At 38.9% G+C, this 13,270-nt stretch overlaps 1 protein-coding gene across 1 annotated transcript in view; it reads right to left on the reverse strand.

Annotated features, from left to right (window-relative positions):
* pcsk2 (proprotein convertase subtilisin/kexin type 2) overlaps nucleotides 1-13,270 on the reverse strand; it is a 79,251-nt gene that overhangs the window by 6,493 nt on the left and 59,488 nt on the right. Inside the window, exons 10-11 of the mRNA XM_079634742.1 lie at nucleotides 13,004-13,104; nucleotides 6,937-7,164 (exon numbers count right to left, since the gene is read on the reverse strand). Of these exons, the coding sequence (XP_079490868.1) occupies nucleotides 6,937-7,164; nucleotides 13,004-13,104 (329 nt within the window). The remainder of the gene's footprint in view (nucleotides 1-6,936; nucleotides 7,165-13,003; nucleotides 13,105-13,270) is intronic.

Below are 13,270 nucleotides of genomic sequence, written 5' to 3' on the forward strand. Positions count from 1 at the left end.
TGTGCCCGCATTGTTACCGAGTCCCACACTACTCCCAGGAACGTGGTTCTCTGGGCTGGTGCCAACACGCTTTTTGTTGAGTCTCAACCCCAGGCCCCAGGATGTGAGCGAGACCAACATCTCGATGCCTAAATGCCAGCTCTTGTAATTGGGCCATAATAAGCCAGTCATCTATATAATTTAGCACCCTGATACCGTAAAGCCTCAGCGGAGCTAGAGCTGCATCCGTGCATTTGGTAAACGTGTGAGGGGAGAGAGCTACATGAAACGGAAGAACCCATTATTGGAACGCTTTGCCCCCAAAAGCGAACCTCAGGAACTTACTGTGAGATGGAAGGATGGATATGTGGAAGTATGCGTCCCTTAGATCTATCGTGACAAACCAATCAAGACAAACCTCAGATTTGATCTGACTCACGATAATGGGAATAGTGAGCATCTTGAACCTGAATCTCTTTAGAGACCGATTAAAATGCCTTAGATCTAAAATTGGCGCAACCCTCCATCCTTCTTGGGAACTATGAAGTAGCGGCTCTAGAACCCGGACTCCCTGTCCGGCGGAGCAACACGCTCTATGGCCTCCTTCACCAGCAGGGAGTTTACTTCCTGTTCCAATACCCGACCCCTGCACTGGGTGAACTGCAGTCCACACCAACGCGTTGAATTTCGGTGGGCGGAAACAAACTGCAGCCTGTAACCCTTCTCTATTGTGCGCAGGACAGTAGGAGAAATGTTTGGCAGGTCTTGCCATGCTTTGAAATATTCTACTAAGGGAACCAGCCTCTCAAGACTGATTTCGGGTATTATTCGAGATTCGTTCTCGATCACCTGAAGCGGCTCTCTGGCAGGATTTAGTCGAAACGATTCTCGATGTGCGGACACAAGCACTGCCTGGCCGCAAGCCTGTGGAGCAGACAGAGCAGCGTGCATTCGCTGGAAACCGTTGTGTCCCGAAGCGCACTTAACGGCGGGATACAGACATGGATTTCCTGAAGGCTCCACAGAGGGGAGGCTTTTTCGGTTTCGTTCTCGACACCCTGAAGTGGAGGACCGGCAGGGAATAATCGAAAACTGTTTCCTATGTGCGGACGCGAACACTGCCTGGCTGCAAGCCTTTGGAGCGCACTTGATGCTGGATACAAACATCGATTGCCTGAGGGCTCCGCGGAGAAGCGATTCTCGCTCGTCCCTCCACGGGGGGACAGCCCTACTATTTTCGTCTCGTTTTCGATACCCTGAAGTGGAGGACGCTGCCTCGGGGGCAAACGTGAGATTCGAGCCGTTACAATATATTTGGCTTTCATCCCTCGAGAAGAAAGTCAACAGGTGCGAGGCTGAAACATTCGACAGCGCACGGATGTACACGTCGAGATATTTCTCAATGAATACTGACAGGACCCTCAGGAGCTGACTGTGAATGCCTCGCACCCAAACAGTATTATTTCACAGATCGCGTGTGACCCTTTTATTGCAGACCCGTGATCTACGCGCTGCCTCTGCAACCGCGAGATTCGAGTCGTTCACAATATATTTGGCATTTATCTCTCGAGAAAAAAAGTCAACGGGCGCAAGGCTGAAACACCCGAAAATGCACGGCTGTGCGCGTCGAGATATTTCTCAATGAACACAGCCAGCACCCTCAGCTCACTGTGCCTCGCACCCGCACATAATCTTTATCGCAGAGTAGACCAGTAATCTATGCGCTGCCTCGGCAAACGCGGGATCCGAGCCACTATAGATTCTGTATTGCAATGCAGACCTTAAATCCACGCGCTGCCTTGGCACAACTACCACAACTGTTTCTTAACACACTTTATGTTGTGATATACATAAATATGATATACAATTTTCAATAGAAATTCTATTAAGTACATTTTAGTTTGCCATAAATACTTGTCAGTACACTATACCCATATTTCAAAGAGACAATAGAACTAATTATGAAATTACATATGTGCTATATAAGTGGGATTACAGTTCAACTAATTGTGTTTTATATACATTTAAACTAATACATTTTCATTTTTCATTTCATTAAGTGACCAAAAACATTACATTCAGTTCGCTCTGAAGTGTAATCTTTAAAAGTGTATTATTTCCGTAGTAATTACTCTTTTCAAGTGTACTTCTTTTGTACAAGGGTTAATAAAGAAAACTGGGTCAGTTATTATTTCACATTGATTTAAAACCATTCTGCAGACTTTCCCAATACATCAGTGCAGAAGAAAAAGTCAGTAGATTGGCTATTAGATTACATTAATGTTCCCAGTGACCTTTACAGAGTTAATAATAATTCAGCGACATTACCTAATAAACAAGTATGAATGTGAAGACCTCTCTGGCCATAATGGATAGGCATCAGGCTCAGACAAATGTGTTTCACTTCAACTACAGAAATCTCAAATAAATAAATCACCAAAATTAGTAATGATCTGTTAGGAGTGTAATGATACCCTCATGTCACGATGCAATACATATCACGATACTGAACTCACGATACACGATACTCTAAGACAAATGAAAATATTAACACAAAATTAACTGTTGATTAAAATGCTACATTTGATGTGTGTAAGGGTGTATTCACACCAGGAAAGTCCGATAGTTCACTTGCTTTGGTCCGGACCAAATAATTTGTTTTGTTTTTTGGTTTGGTACGGTTCGCTTTCACACTGCTCTTTTTGCAAGTGAACCAAAATGTGTAAACAAAACCACACGTGTGCTAAGGTCGTCCATTCATTGGACAAGGATTCTCAAGTAGAGAAATCAGGAAGTGCAAAAAAAAAAAAGGCTCGGAGATATAAATAAAAAAAATAAAAATTAAAAATAAATTTGGAGATATTTCGTACTGCAATATTTGTTCTTTTACTGTTTTTGTGTTATTCTCTACAAACGCAATATGAAAAAACTAATGAGTATCATATGACACAATGTCATCTATACGATGTTATAATTCGGATTTTGAGAAGACGACGATGTGCTGCGGTTCCGGCGGAGAGAACATGCTCTCATGTGCGCCTACCATGGGATGCTTACAGTGGGTATTATAAAGTATAAAGTTTAGATTCATAGAGAGGGGCTATGTTCACACATTCAAATAATGAGATTCTTATTGTATATAGGCTACTGCTAACAAGTGCTGTCAACGTTTACGCTTGCGATTAAGTTTGACCAGTTTAACGTAAATTAACGCAGCACCCCCACCCCACACCCACCATCCTTGTATTGTAACTATCGTTACATTATATGAACTCGCTCGTATTCATGAAAATGCTTTTAAAGCATTTATGCGCGATTAGACTAAAGAGAACGCTCTGTATGTGAATGTCCTGATGCGCACACACTCACTCATTCATTCCATTCCAATGATCAGTGTTGTGCCAGTTCATACTTAAAAAGAACTAGCTCAAAGTTCAGTTCACACAGATGATAATGAACTAGTTCATGTTCATAGTTCTTTAAAAAAAAAAATTAACTAAGTTCACGTTCATTTGTTAAATTATTTTAACAAAGATGTAGGCTATTATTAATCCGGTGACGCGTGTAATGATTTTTATTAATAAACAAGTGTTTTCTCTAAAAGTGTCGACTCGGCTGCAAAGATGAAGTTGACGATCGCCATCTCCGTGTGAACGCGCTTATAGAGAGAAATGCACATAAATAAGCCTAATAATGGATTACATAATCAGAGAGTAGCCTTTTTCGTTTTGAATAATTTCGTTAAAAGACATTTCAAGCTTTGTGTATTTGGTTTATTTGTCATGTCTGTGTGAGGCATACACTGAGTTTCGTTAAGTTAGGATGTGCTCTAGTTCACGTGCGCAAGTGAGCGCGCGGGCGCCACCGTTATATTTGTTTCGTCGGCCTATTCATTAAATACAGGCAATTGGTTGATGAAAAATTTATTAAAATTAAGATACAATTTATACAAAACGAAATTCACTTTAAAGAAAGGCTTTCTATAACAACTTCAACTTCAACGGTCAAAATCATGTCTGACCCGCTCCATGTCTCATATTGCGCATCCTATCTCGGTCGTGCTGTTCACTTTTCATAAATCAACATAAATGGGAAAAAAATAACATTATAATATTTTAACAAATATGAAACGCGCTTTTTTAATGGTTACAACAGTATAGTAGGCCTACATATCCTACTCTCTATTTGTACAAATTTCTGCACATTAATTTAATTCTAAATTTTGCACACACAAGTTGAAAGGCATTTGTTTAAATCAAGTTCACGGATAATTGTGCATGCATTTATTAGCCTAATCATTATGATACTAAAATCCTAACAAATAGGCTATGCTATGTACAAAAAATCAGATGAGTTCTCTCGAAAAATCTCTCGTTCACGTTCATTGTATGAAAAGTGATTCGTTCAGTTCAGCGAAAATATGAACGCGTTCATGCACAACACTGCCAATGATGCACACACGACGCGCAGAAAGACGCGCAACAGTATCGTGTGGCCAGACAGCGCGCCGGAATGGAATTCTCTTTCGCACTTGAACGAACAATATTGGGTCGATATTGATATTGGGCCGATATTGGGTCGGTTCATGTTCACATCGTAAACGAACCGTACCAGAGTTCGTTTGGAACCGTACCGAGACCACCTCTTCAGCCGGGTCTCGGTTCGATTGTTTGGTTCGCACCCGAGTTCGATTGCTGTATTCACACCTGCCCAAAAGGTCCGCACCAAGGGGGGAAACGAACTAGAGTTCGATTCAATCGAACCAAACAAGGCAGGTGTGAATACACCCTAAGTGTGTGTAAATGAATTGCATTGGGTTTCCAGCACCAAGTCCAAGCCTCAGGACAATAGAAACACCAGAATAACAATATTCATGATTCTGAAGATGAAAATACTGAATTATTTTAGACTAATATGCTTTCACTCCGTCATTGACTATATATATTTAAAATAATGTCGGCCACTTTTTACTGGTAACATCAGACATTTGTCATTATCAGGACTCACAGATATTCCCCCATTACATTATTATACATTATATTCAACATTATATACATCTCATCTTTGGGTGAATTATACCGAATACATATTGTCACTATCCACGATACATATTAATGCATTTTTGTATTGCGATATATTGTGACACGATATATTGTTACACCCGAAGTATAACTTTTCATTTAATTGTATAAATTTACAGTTCTGCCATTCTGATCTTCTGCTGTTTCGAAACAAACGGCAAAACTGGGCCATGAAAACAATGATTATATGTTCCTCTGTTTTCAATGGCACAGCATCGTGGTGGCGACGATTGGTTTGTCCAGATGATGTGTTTTCCTCTTTGTTGAGGCGAGCACAAAGGCCCGGCGCCGCTGACTGGCTGTTGTGATGATAACAGCGGAGGACTCGAGCGAGTGGCTGTAAAGTGGATGTAATGGCATTATCAGAGGCAGGTCTCCCAGTCTGGCCATTACAGCGCTCAGATTAGTGGGAGTGTTTGTGTGCGCGTCAGTCTTTGAGAGGCTAGTGTTTCCCGGGAAACTAGTTGATAGAAATATCCAAAGGCCACACAAGAGGACACACGGGTGTGGATGTGTTCGGTGCATAAAGACGAGACAACGGTTATTAAAAGGAAACATTTAAGAAATGTACGATCCGTGTGTTTGCGAAGAACTATTTAGCACATAAATGTCACACAGCTTTCTTGTTAATCAGGTTGTTGGCAACTATTTCGGTAACACTTTACAATAAGGTTCATTAGTTAACATTAGTTAATGTATTAACTAACTTACATGAACTAACCATGAGCAATACATGTGTTACTGTATTTGTCAATCTTTGTCAACGTTAGTTCATAAAAATATACAGCTGTTCATGTTAGTTCACAGTGCATTAAATAATGTTAACAAGATTTTAATAACGTATTAGTAAATGTTGAAATTAACATTAACAAAGATTAATAAATGCTGTATACGTGCATTATTACTATTAGTTCATGCTAACTAATGTAGTTAACTAATGAACCTTATTGTAAAGTGTTACCACTATTTAATTTATAATTATGGGCATCATTCATAAAACGTAAATGTAACTATTGTTACGTTAACTAATTGCAGCGATTTACATAAGAAAGTACATGGGACACAGTACAATAAAATGGAAGCTTGTTTTCACCACAGAATAAGAACTAAAAAAAGATAATTGTGATTTTTATTTCTCAGAATTATGAGTTTACATCTTGCAATTATATCTCATTTGTTTCTGTCACTGAATAAAAACATGCAAAATATATATTTGTGATTTTTTTCTTATCTCAGACTTCAGATTTTTTGCAAGTTTATATCTGTGCGTACCAAATGTAGAGTACCGTAACTCACAGTGATCTGACAACATACAGATGTTATTACCGGCTTGGCTTACAACAGTAGACAGTACAACCGATCTGAATCAATCAATCTATCTATCTATCTATCTATCTATCTATCTATCTATCTATCTATCTATCTATCTATCTATCTATCTATCTATCTATCTATCTATCTATCTATCTATCTATCTATCTCTCTATCTATCTATCTATCTATCTATCTATCTATCTATCTATCTATCTATCTATCTATCTATCTATCTATCTATCTATCTATCTATCTATCTATCTAATCTATCTAGTAAAAAAGTTAATTTCAATCCCTGTTTGTCCTTATAATCTTTTATCAAAATGTAATAACTTGAGCTAACTTTGTGGCCTTTTCGGCTGATGTCACAAGTCACTTTTATTTTTCAACCATTTGGCTGAGTTCTGGTAATAAACACTTCCTTCTCACAACCCAGCCAATCCCCAGCCTTCCTTCTCCCTCCATCGTCCCGTTCCCTTGGACATATCACTGTCTGATTGCTGAAGTACAATGTTTGCCAACAGCATTGCATGTTGTAGTGTTGTGTGTTTTCTGTACTCACTGTATCTCCTGCACGGATCCAGCCACACAGTGAAAGCGTTCGGGAACGGTCTTCCACTCGCGGGCGAGTTTGACCATTCCTCCGGCGTCCAGCACACCGTATCCGAACAGATGGTTGAACTCCAGGCCCACGCCGTTCCTCCTCCACTGGTGCACCTCGTCGTGCAGTTTATTCCTCTTAGACGTGAGCACTGTCAGATGCTGCAAGTCCCGCCAGGTCAAGTTCGGACTACAGGAAAACACACACACACACACACGTTTTATTTAGCACATATAGTTTTATTTCCATAGCTCAATGTCGCTTTACATTATACATTACAACACACCCACATTGCAAACACGAAAGGACACACATGTGACCCTGGATCACAAACCCAGTCTGGAGCCGCACGGGTATATCTGTGGCAATAACAAACTGTACATCGTATGGGTCAAAATTATCCATTTTTCTTTAATGCCAAAAATCATGAGGATATTAAGATCATGTTCCATGAAGATATTTAGTAAATGTCCTACCGTAAATATATAAAACATGTATTTTTGTGAGTGAATGCAGCACAATCGTGAACATAAATGCACAACTTTAAAGGAGATTTTCTCAATGTTTACATTTTTTTGCTCCTCAGATTCCAGATTTTCAATAGTTGTGTCTCGACCAAATATTGTCCTATCCTAACAAACCACACATCAATGGAAATTAAGCTTATTTATTCAGCTTTCATGTGACGTATAAATCTCAATTTCAAAATATTGACCCATGTGACAGGTTTTGTGGTCCAGGGTCACAGATAGTCACATTATCCAAAGTACATGTTAAATAGATATGTTTTCAGTTGAGTCTAGAAGTACAGTAGATGAGATATTAATGGGGTAATGAATTCCATAATTTAGGAGCATTGACACTAAAAATAAAGGGAATAAAGTCAAGCCCAGGAAAAGAAACTGCAATGATAATGGGCGTTTGTCATAAATATGAAACATTCAACCCTCCTTTATGCTCCCAATCAATAGATATCATATCAATCTAAAATAAATGTGCTCTATTGAGTCCATGACTTCCTGTAAAGACCACATAGCAACGAATCAACAAACCCCTTCCATGCTTTCTCCCGAGTCCTCTCAGCGGTGAGCAGAGCGGATGTTCATTTCCCTGATTTACTGACTACTCTCTGACTGTTCATCCTACAGACTCAAATCACATATCAGTTATGGTTTATGTTGTATTATTACACAGCTCTCAGGAATACTTCACTCTGATCAATCTCAGCATTCAGCAGCAAAACATCTCTGAATAACCATCGCTCGTCCCTGCCGTATAATCTAACAAAACGCTCTCTGGCTGTAGTAAAAATGCGCTTGGAAGTCTTATGGTTATGTTGCATTGGCTGAGTAAAGAAAATACATAAAAATGTAGGGCGGGACTTGATTCTGTGCATCGGTTGCTGATTGGGTGATGGGAAGTGGGCGTGGCACTCATAAGTGTATGCAGATGAGCGTGAGCTTGCAGGGGCGGAGCTTAAGTGCAGTAAATTATTGGATGATCTGCATACGCCACCAGAGAGAAGACTGATGCTTCACCAGATCCAAGTATTACATTTCGATTAAATATTACTTTTTATTGACATATCGCTTAGCCTATACTTACTGATATAAAATTATAATTAAACTTTATTTGGAGTATTTCTTTATTGCATTTTTATATTATATGTATAAATTATATGTCTTAATATTATGCCTAAAATGTGTTTTAATATCATTATTAATAAGGATTGTGTGATCACTGTATAACATCAGTCTTCAAATGCAAGATATTTAAAGTGTACCGTAAGTTTATTTGCAATAGTCCCACTTTAGCACAATCGAGTACACGTATACGTATATATCTTTAGTTGGACTTCTGCACAATTAAAGTGCATTAAAATTAGTTGTTCCAATTTAGCAGACTTTAAGTATACCAGTTAAGTATACTTTTGCAGGGAATTTTTATTAAGCACATACATAGGTAAATGTATTTTTAGTATTCTTAGCACAAAAGAAATGCATTTATTACTAGTATACTTGAACAGTGTATTGTGAAACCTCGAAGTCCGACTGTGGAAAAGCCTTCAGCCATACGTCTGCTGGTCCGGCTCAGGTATACAGACACATGCAGACGGTCCTGCAGTTTATAATGTGTGTTTGCTTTCGGCTGAACAAAGAGGCCTGCTCTTTTGCCACCTACATCATTATTAAGTACTGAGCAAACACAAAGACTTTACACAGGAAAGGCCGTGTCCACAGTTATTAACACCAGTCCTACTGACGTGTGTGAATGCAAGCAGAAACATATGTACACTTCAGGCACCTATATGTCCCACAATGCAACACGATTGTGACGTCACCACAGATCTCGTCTAATCACCACCACAACAAACAACTCGATGATATATTGATTTTTTTTTTTTTTAAACAAGAATAATTTAATTTATATACATTTGGATGCTGCATTAAACAAATTCTTAAAGGGGGAAATTTTTTTAAATAATATATCAACTCCAGCTGATCCCAAGTGATCAAGGGCTAGGACGTACCAGTTCAGTTCTTTTATGACTTTTATGACGGACTTTTAGGTTATTGCTTCTCTTGCTCCATGTTTCGCAGTTCTTCGTAGGTTTAATGTTGATTAGTCTCCCCAGGCGTTTCTTATTAGCCACGCCCCCTTGTTATCTTGTTCAGTTGTCTGCCTGTATATATATATAGCCCTTTGTTTCCCTTGTTCTCTGTCAGTCGTTGAATGGACGTTCACTGGTTTATTGTGTTTCCTCCTGGTCCGTGTTTTCATCAGTTACTTTGTGTTGTAGTGTATTCCAGTCGTAAGCAGCTGCATGTTACCAAGCAAGGCAATTTATCTCTTTAATTGTTGCAGTATATTCATTCTCGCAGCTCTCTCTGTTCCTCCTGACTTGTAACCGCACTGAAACTGCAGTTCCCTTTCTGTCAGTCACGTTCTACATTATGTCAAGTGACGACTTTACGGGGTCATACTTGGGAGTCTTAATGTCATCATTGATCTAAAGTCTCTGTTCCCTCCATCAGGGAACAAAGGTTACGTCAGTAACTGCGACGTTCTTCATTTGTATTTTTAACTTGCTCCTCATCTCCAGTGCAGTATTAGTTCTGGCTACTCTTTTTGCATTCTGTTTGTTCCTCGTTTTTGCTTTATCTGTGATTCCTGCCATCTTCCATGGTAAGAGCTCGTTCTGTTTCTGCCCCAGATCCTGCTTTCTATTATGTGTTTGTTTCTTATTAGGATTAACCTGTATTTTTTTCTTCCATTTTATCAATTTAATAAAAATTTGTAGCAGTAAATGAAGAGATGTCATATCGATCACAAGTTCAGTATGGAGTACCACAAGGCTCAGTACTAGGACCATTGCTGTTTACTCTGTACATGCCACACACACACACACACACACACACACACACACACACACACACACACACACACACACACACACACACACACAGTACATGCTACCCTTGGGAGATATCATTAGGTACCATATCATTTACCATTTTGGTACCATCTTTTTCGCGCCCTGACGAAACTTACCAATTCACTAAATGAACAGAATGCATAACTGATATGCACGTACTGTAATAACCTAGAGTACTGTCTAACACTTGATGGCTGCTCTGATAAGTCCTCGTCGTCGGTTAGGAACCTGGGTGTGCTCTTTGATACACATCTTTCACTTGAAAGCCACATTTCTAGCATCTGTAAAACCTCATTCTTCCATCTTAAAAAAATATATCTAAATTACGACAGACAGATTCATAAGACACAAGATGAGCATTCAGTGAAAACAACAACTGAGATAAAGAGTGAACCAAGTCCATGTAAGTTGTGCAATATTATTATAATAATCTTGTGATTCAGAATGATAATCAAAACACAGATGGAGTAGATTGTGTCTTAAAGCTTCACAGTCGTTTCCCCTTCATGGGTTCAACATTTCATCCAGTAACATTAGGCAGTTGTGTCACAGTTTACATGTGTGTCAGCAATGCTTCTTGTGCTTGTTTTTGCTTCTTCACTCGTTTTGTATGGAAAGATTCAGTTCTCTTTCAGAAGATGTGTAACAGCACCCCCTACTGTATAACAGTGAAAACATGGATTGCTGGAAAACTCGGTTAATGGCAGGGAAAGAGTTAATACCTGCACAAGAGTGCGAGAAGACAAAACCCTTCTAATGAGCCTGAAGTACCAGATACAGTCCAAATATAATTTGTTTCCTGGCATTCATTGAAACAGGGTTATTATTGGCGTGAACCAAAAGTGCCTTTTAATTTCTTTTTCATGAGGCGCTCAGCAATATTGATGCCAGTTCTTCATCAACAGCTGGAAGTATGTGGATATGAAGTGCGTCAGTCGTGGGTTCAGAAATGAACAGATACCGGTTCTCCACCAACAGAGTAACAGTGCTGGTGCCAGAGCCCGAGCTCACACAGTACCACACATTTACACTGAAGAAAAGCGGTGTGTATCTGTGTCGTGTTGCACAGCTACTTAATTTCTTTCCTGTTTATTTCAAGTACAATTAACTTATAACAGCTTATTCTGGCAATCCATGTTTTCACTGTTATACGGTAGGGGGCGCTATTACACATCTTCTGAAATAGTACACAATGTTCAGATCCAAAAAGCGTTGCATACGCTCATGATACCTAACGCGAACGTTAAACATTCAAAAGTATATGAATCAAAACTCACTAACAATACTGAATGAAATATTGAACCAATGAAGAAGAAACGATTGTGAATCTTTGGGGATGTTGATGGACTCGATCTCCATCTGTGTTTTAATCATCATTCTGAATCAGCTCCTTTTTATCGCCTTTTTTATTACATCACATATTTTAGTAGTTATCATAAAATAGGTTTAATTTTAAAGCTTACGAACTCAGAATTCTTCCTGTGAAAACCGTTTTGAAATTGAATGTTGCGTTACCATAGAAACGGTACTCTAAATTATTTTATCAGGCTCCTCCCCTTTTGGGCGTCATCATGTTTCATCATTTATTATCAAAACCTTTTCTAATCTTGACAAAACACATATTGTCAGAAAGGTCTGAGTCTCAAAATTCCATATTTTGTGACAGAAGTGATATTTGCACAGAAATGTATTAATTTGTTACGGCAGGATGCATACAATTAAATTCAATGGGATGTATGTCACCCGGTGGCTATTTTTGGTATTACGCCTAAACAAAATCTCATGGGAACTTCAACTTAGTGATATTAATTTCAAATTTGGAACACAACTTGGTTAGATATATAGCTTTGATTTTATAGTATTTTTATAGAGAAACATATTTTGTAAAATATATATTTTATATACAAGAAAAAATATTAAGTACAGTATATGTGATTTACTGTAAATTGAAACTCACAACTTTTTCATACTTTTTTTTTTAACTGCTTTCACTTCAGCAATAATCTGCTGAGTGTTTTCTTTAAAACAAATACAAAGTACAACCATTTAAGTTTGAATAGTACATTGTAATGTCTATTCTCAAAAAGCGGGTGACAGTAAAGGGTTTAAAAGCAGAGGTTCTGTTCTTTATTTAGATATATATTGTATATTCAGATATTCAACTTTTTAAAAGAGTGCTGGCGTGGAAAGCGTTAAGAGAAGATGCAAAATCCAGTTTCTTTAGATGTAATGAGTCTTCAAAACGAGTAGCAAGACTTTTAAATAAAGGAACATGATGCAGAATGTTAATTTGTTGGCAGGTTATGCAATAACATCATCATTCATCTCTCAATGTATTGGGAATGCAGGTTAGCTATGGCATCAGCACTGTTCTGGTGTTAAGAGTATCAATCATGCATGAGGCACGGCTTTATAAAGCCAGAGTTGTGCTTGTGTTGCTGCTGTGACACGAAGCTTGTCAGCGGTAATCTACGATCTCAGCGGGAGTCTGCCAGCACCGCGTGTACGCACGCTGCCTTATTGTTTCATAAATCTTTCATAGGAGCTCACTGCCCATCCGAGCTGTACGCTGGAAAACAGAAGTGTACATACTTGGCCTCCAACGCCAAGGCAAACACTCCAGCGGCCTCAGGCGCAGCGGCAGATGTGCCCGAGTGACGCAGTGTGCAGTTCCCGTACAGATCCGTGGTGGCCTGGAGACACACAGACAAAGAGAACGTCTTCATTAAACATTAGTGCCAAACATATCCTGATTACACTTTAAACATGCCTTTGATATTCTAATTCTGTTGAATTTGAGGTAGCCAACAGGATGCACTTTTCTAGCTGGTCCAATGTTATATATAACAATATTTTTTT

This window comes from Phoxinus phoxinus (assembly GCF_949152265.1).
Source record: "Phoxinus phoxinus genome assembly, chromosome: 14".
Classification (NCBI taxonomy): Eukaryota; Metazoa; Chordata; class Actinopteri; order Cypriniformes; family Leuciscidae; genus Phoxinus; species Phoxinus phoxinus.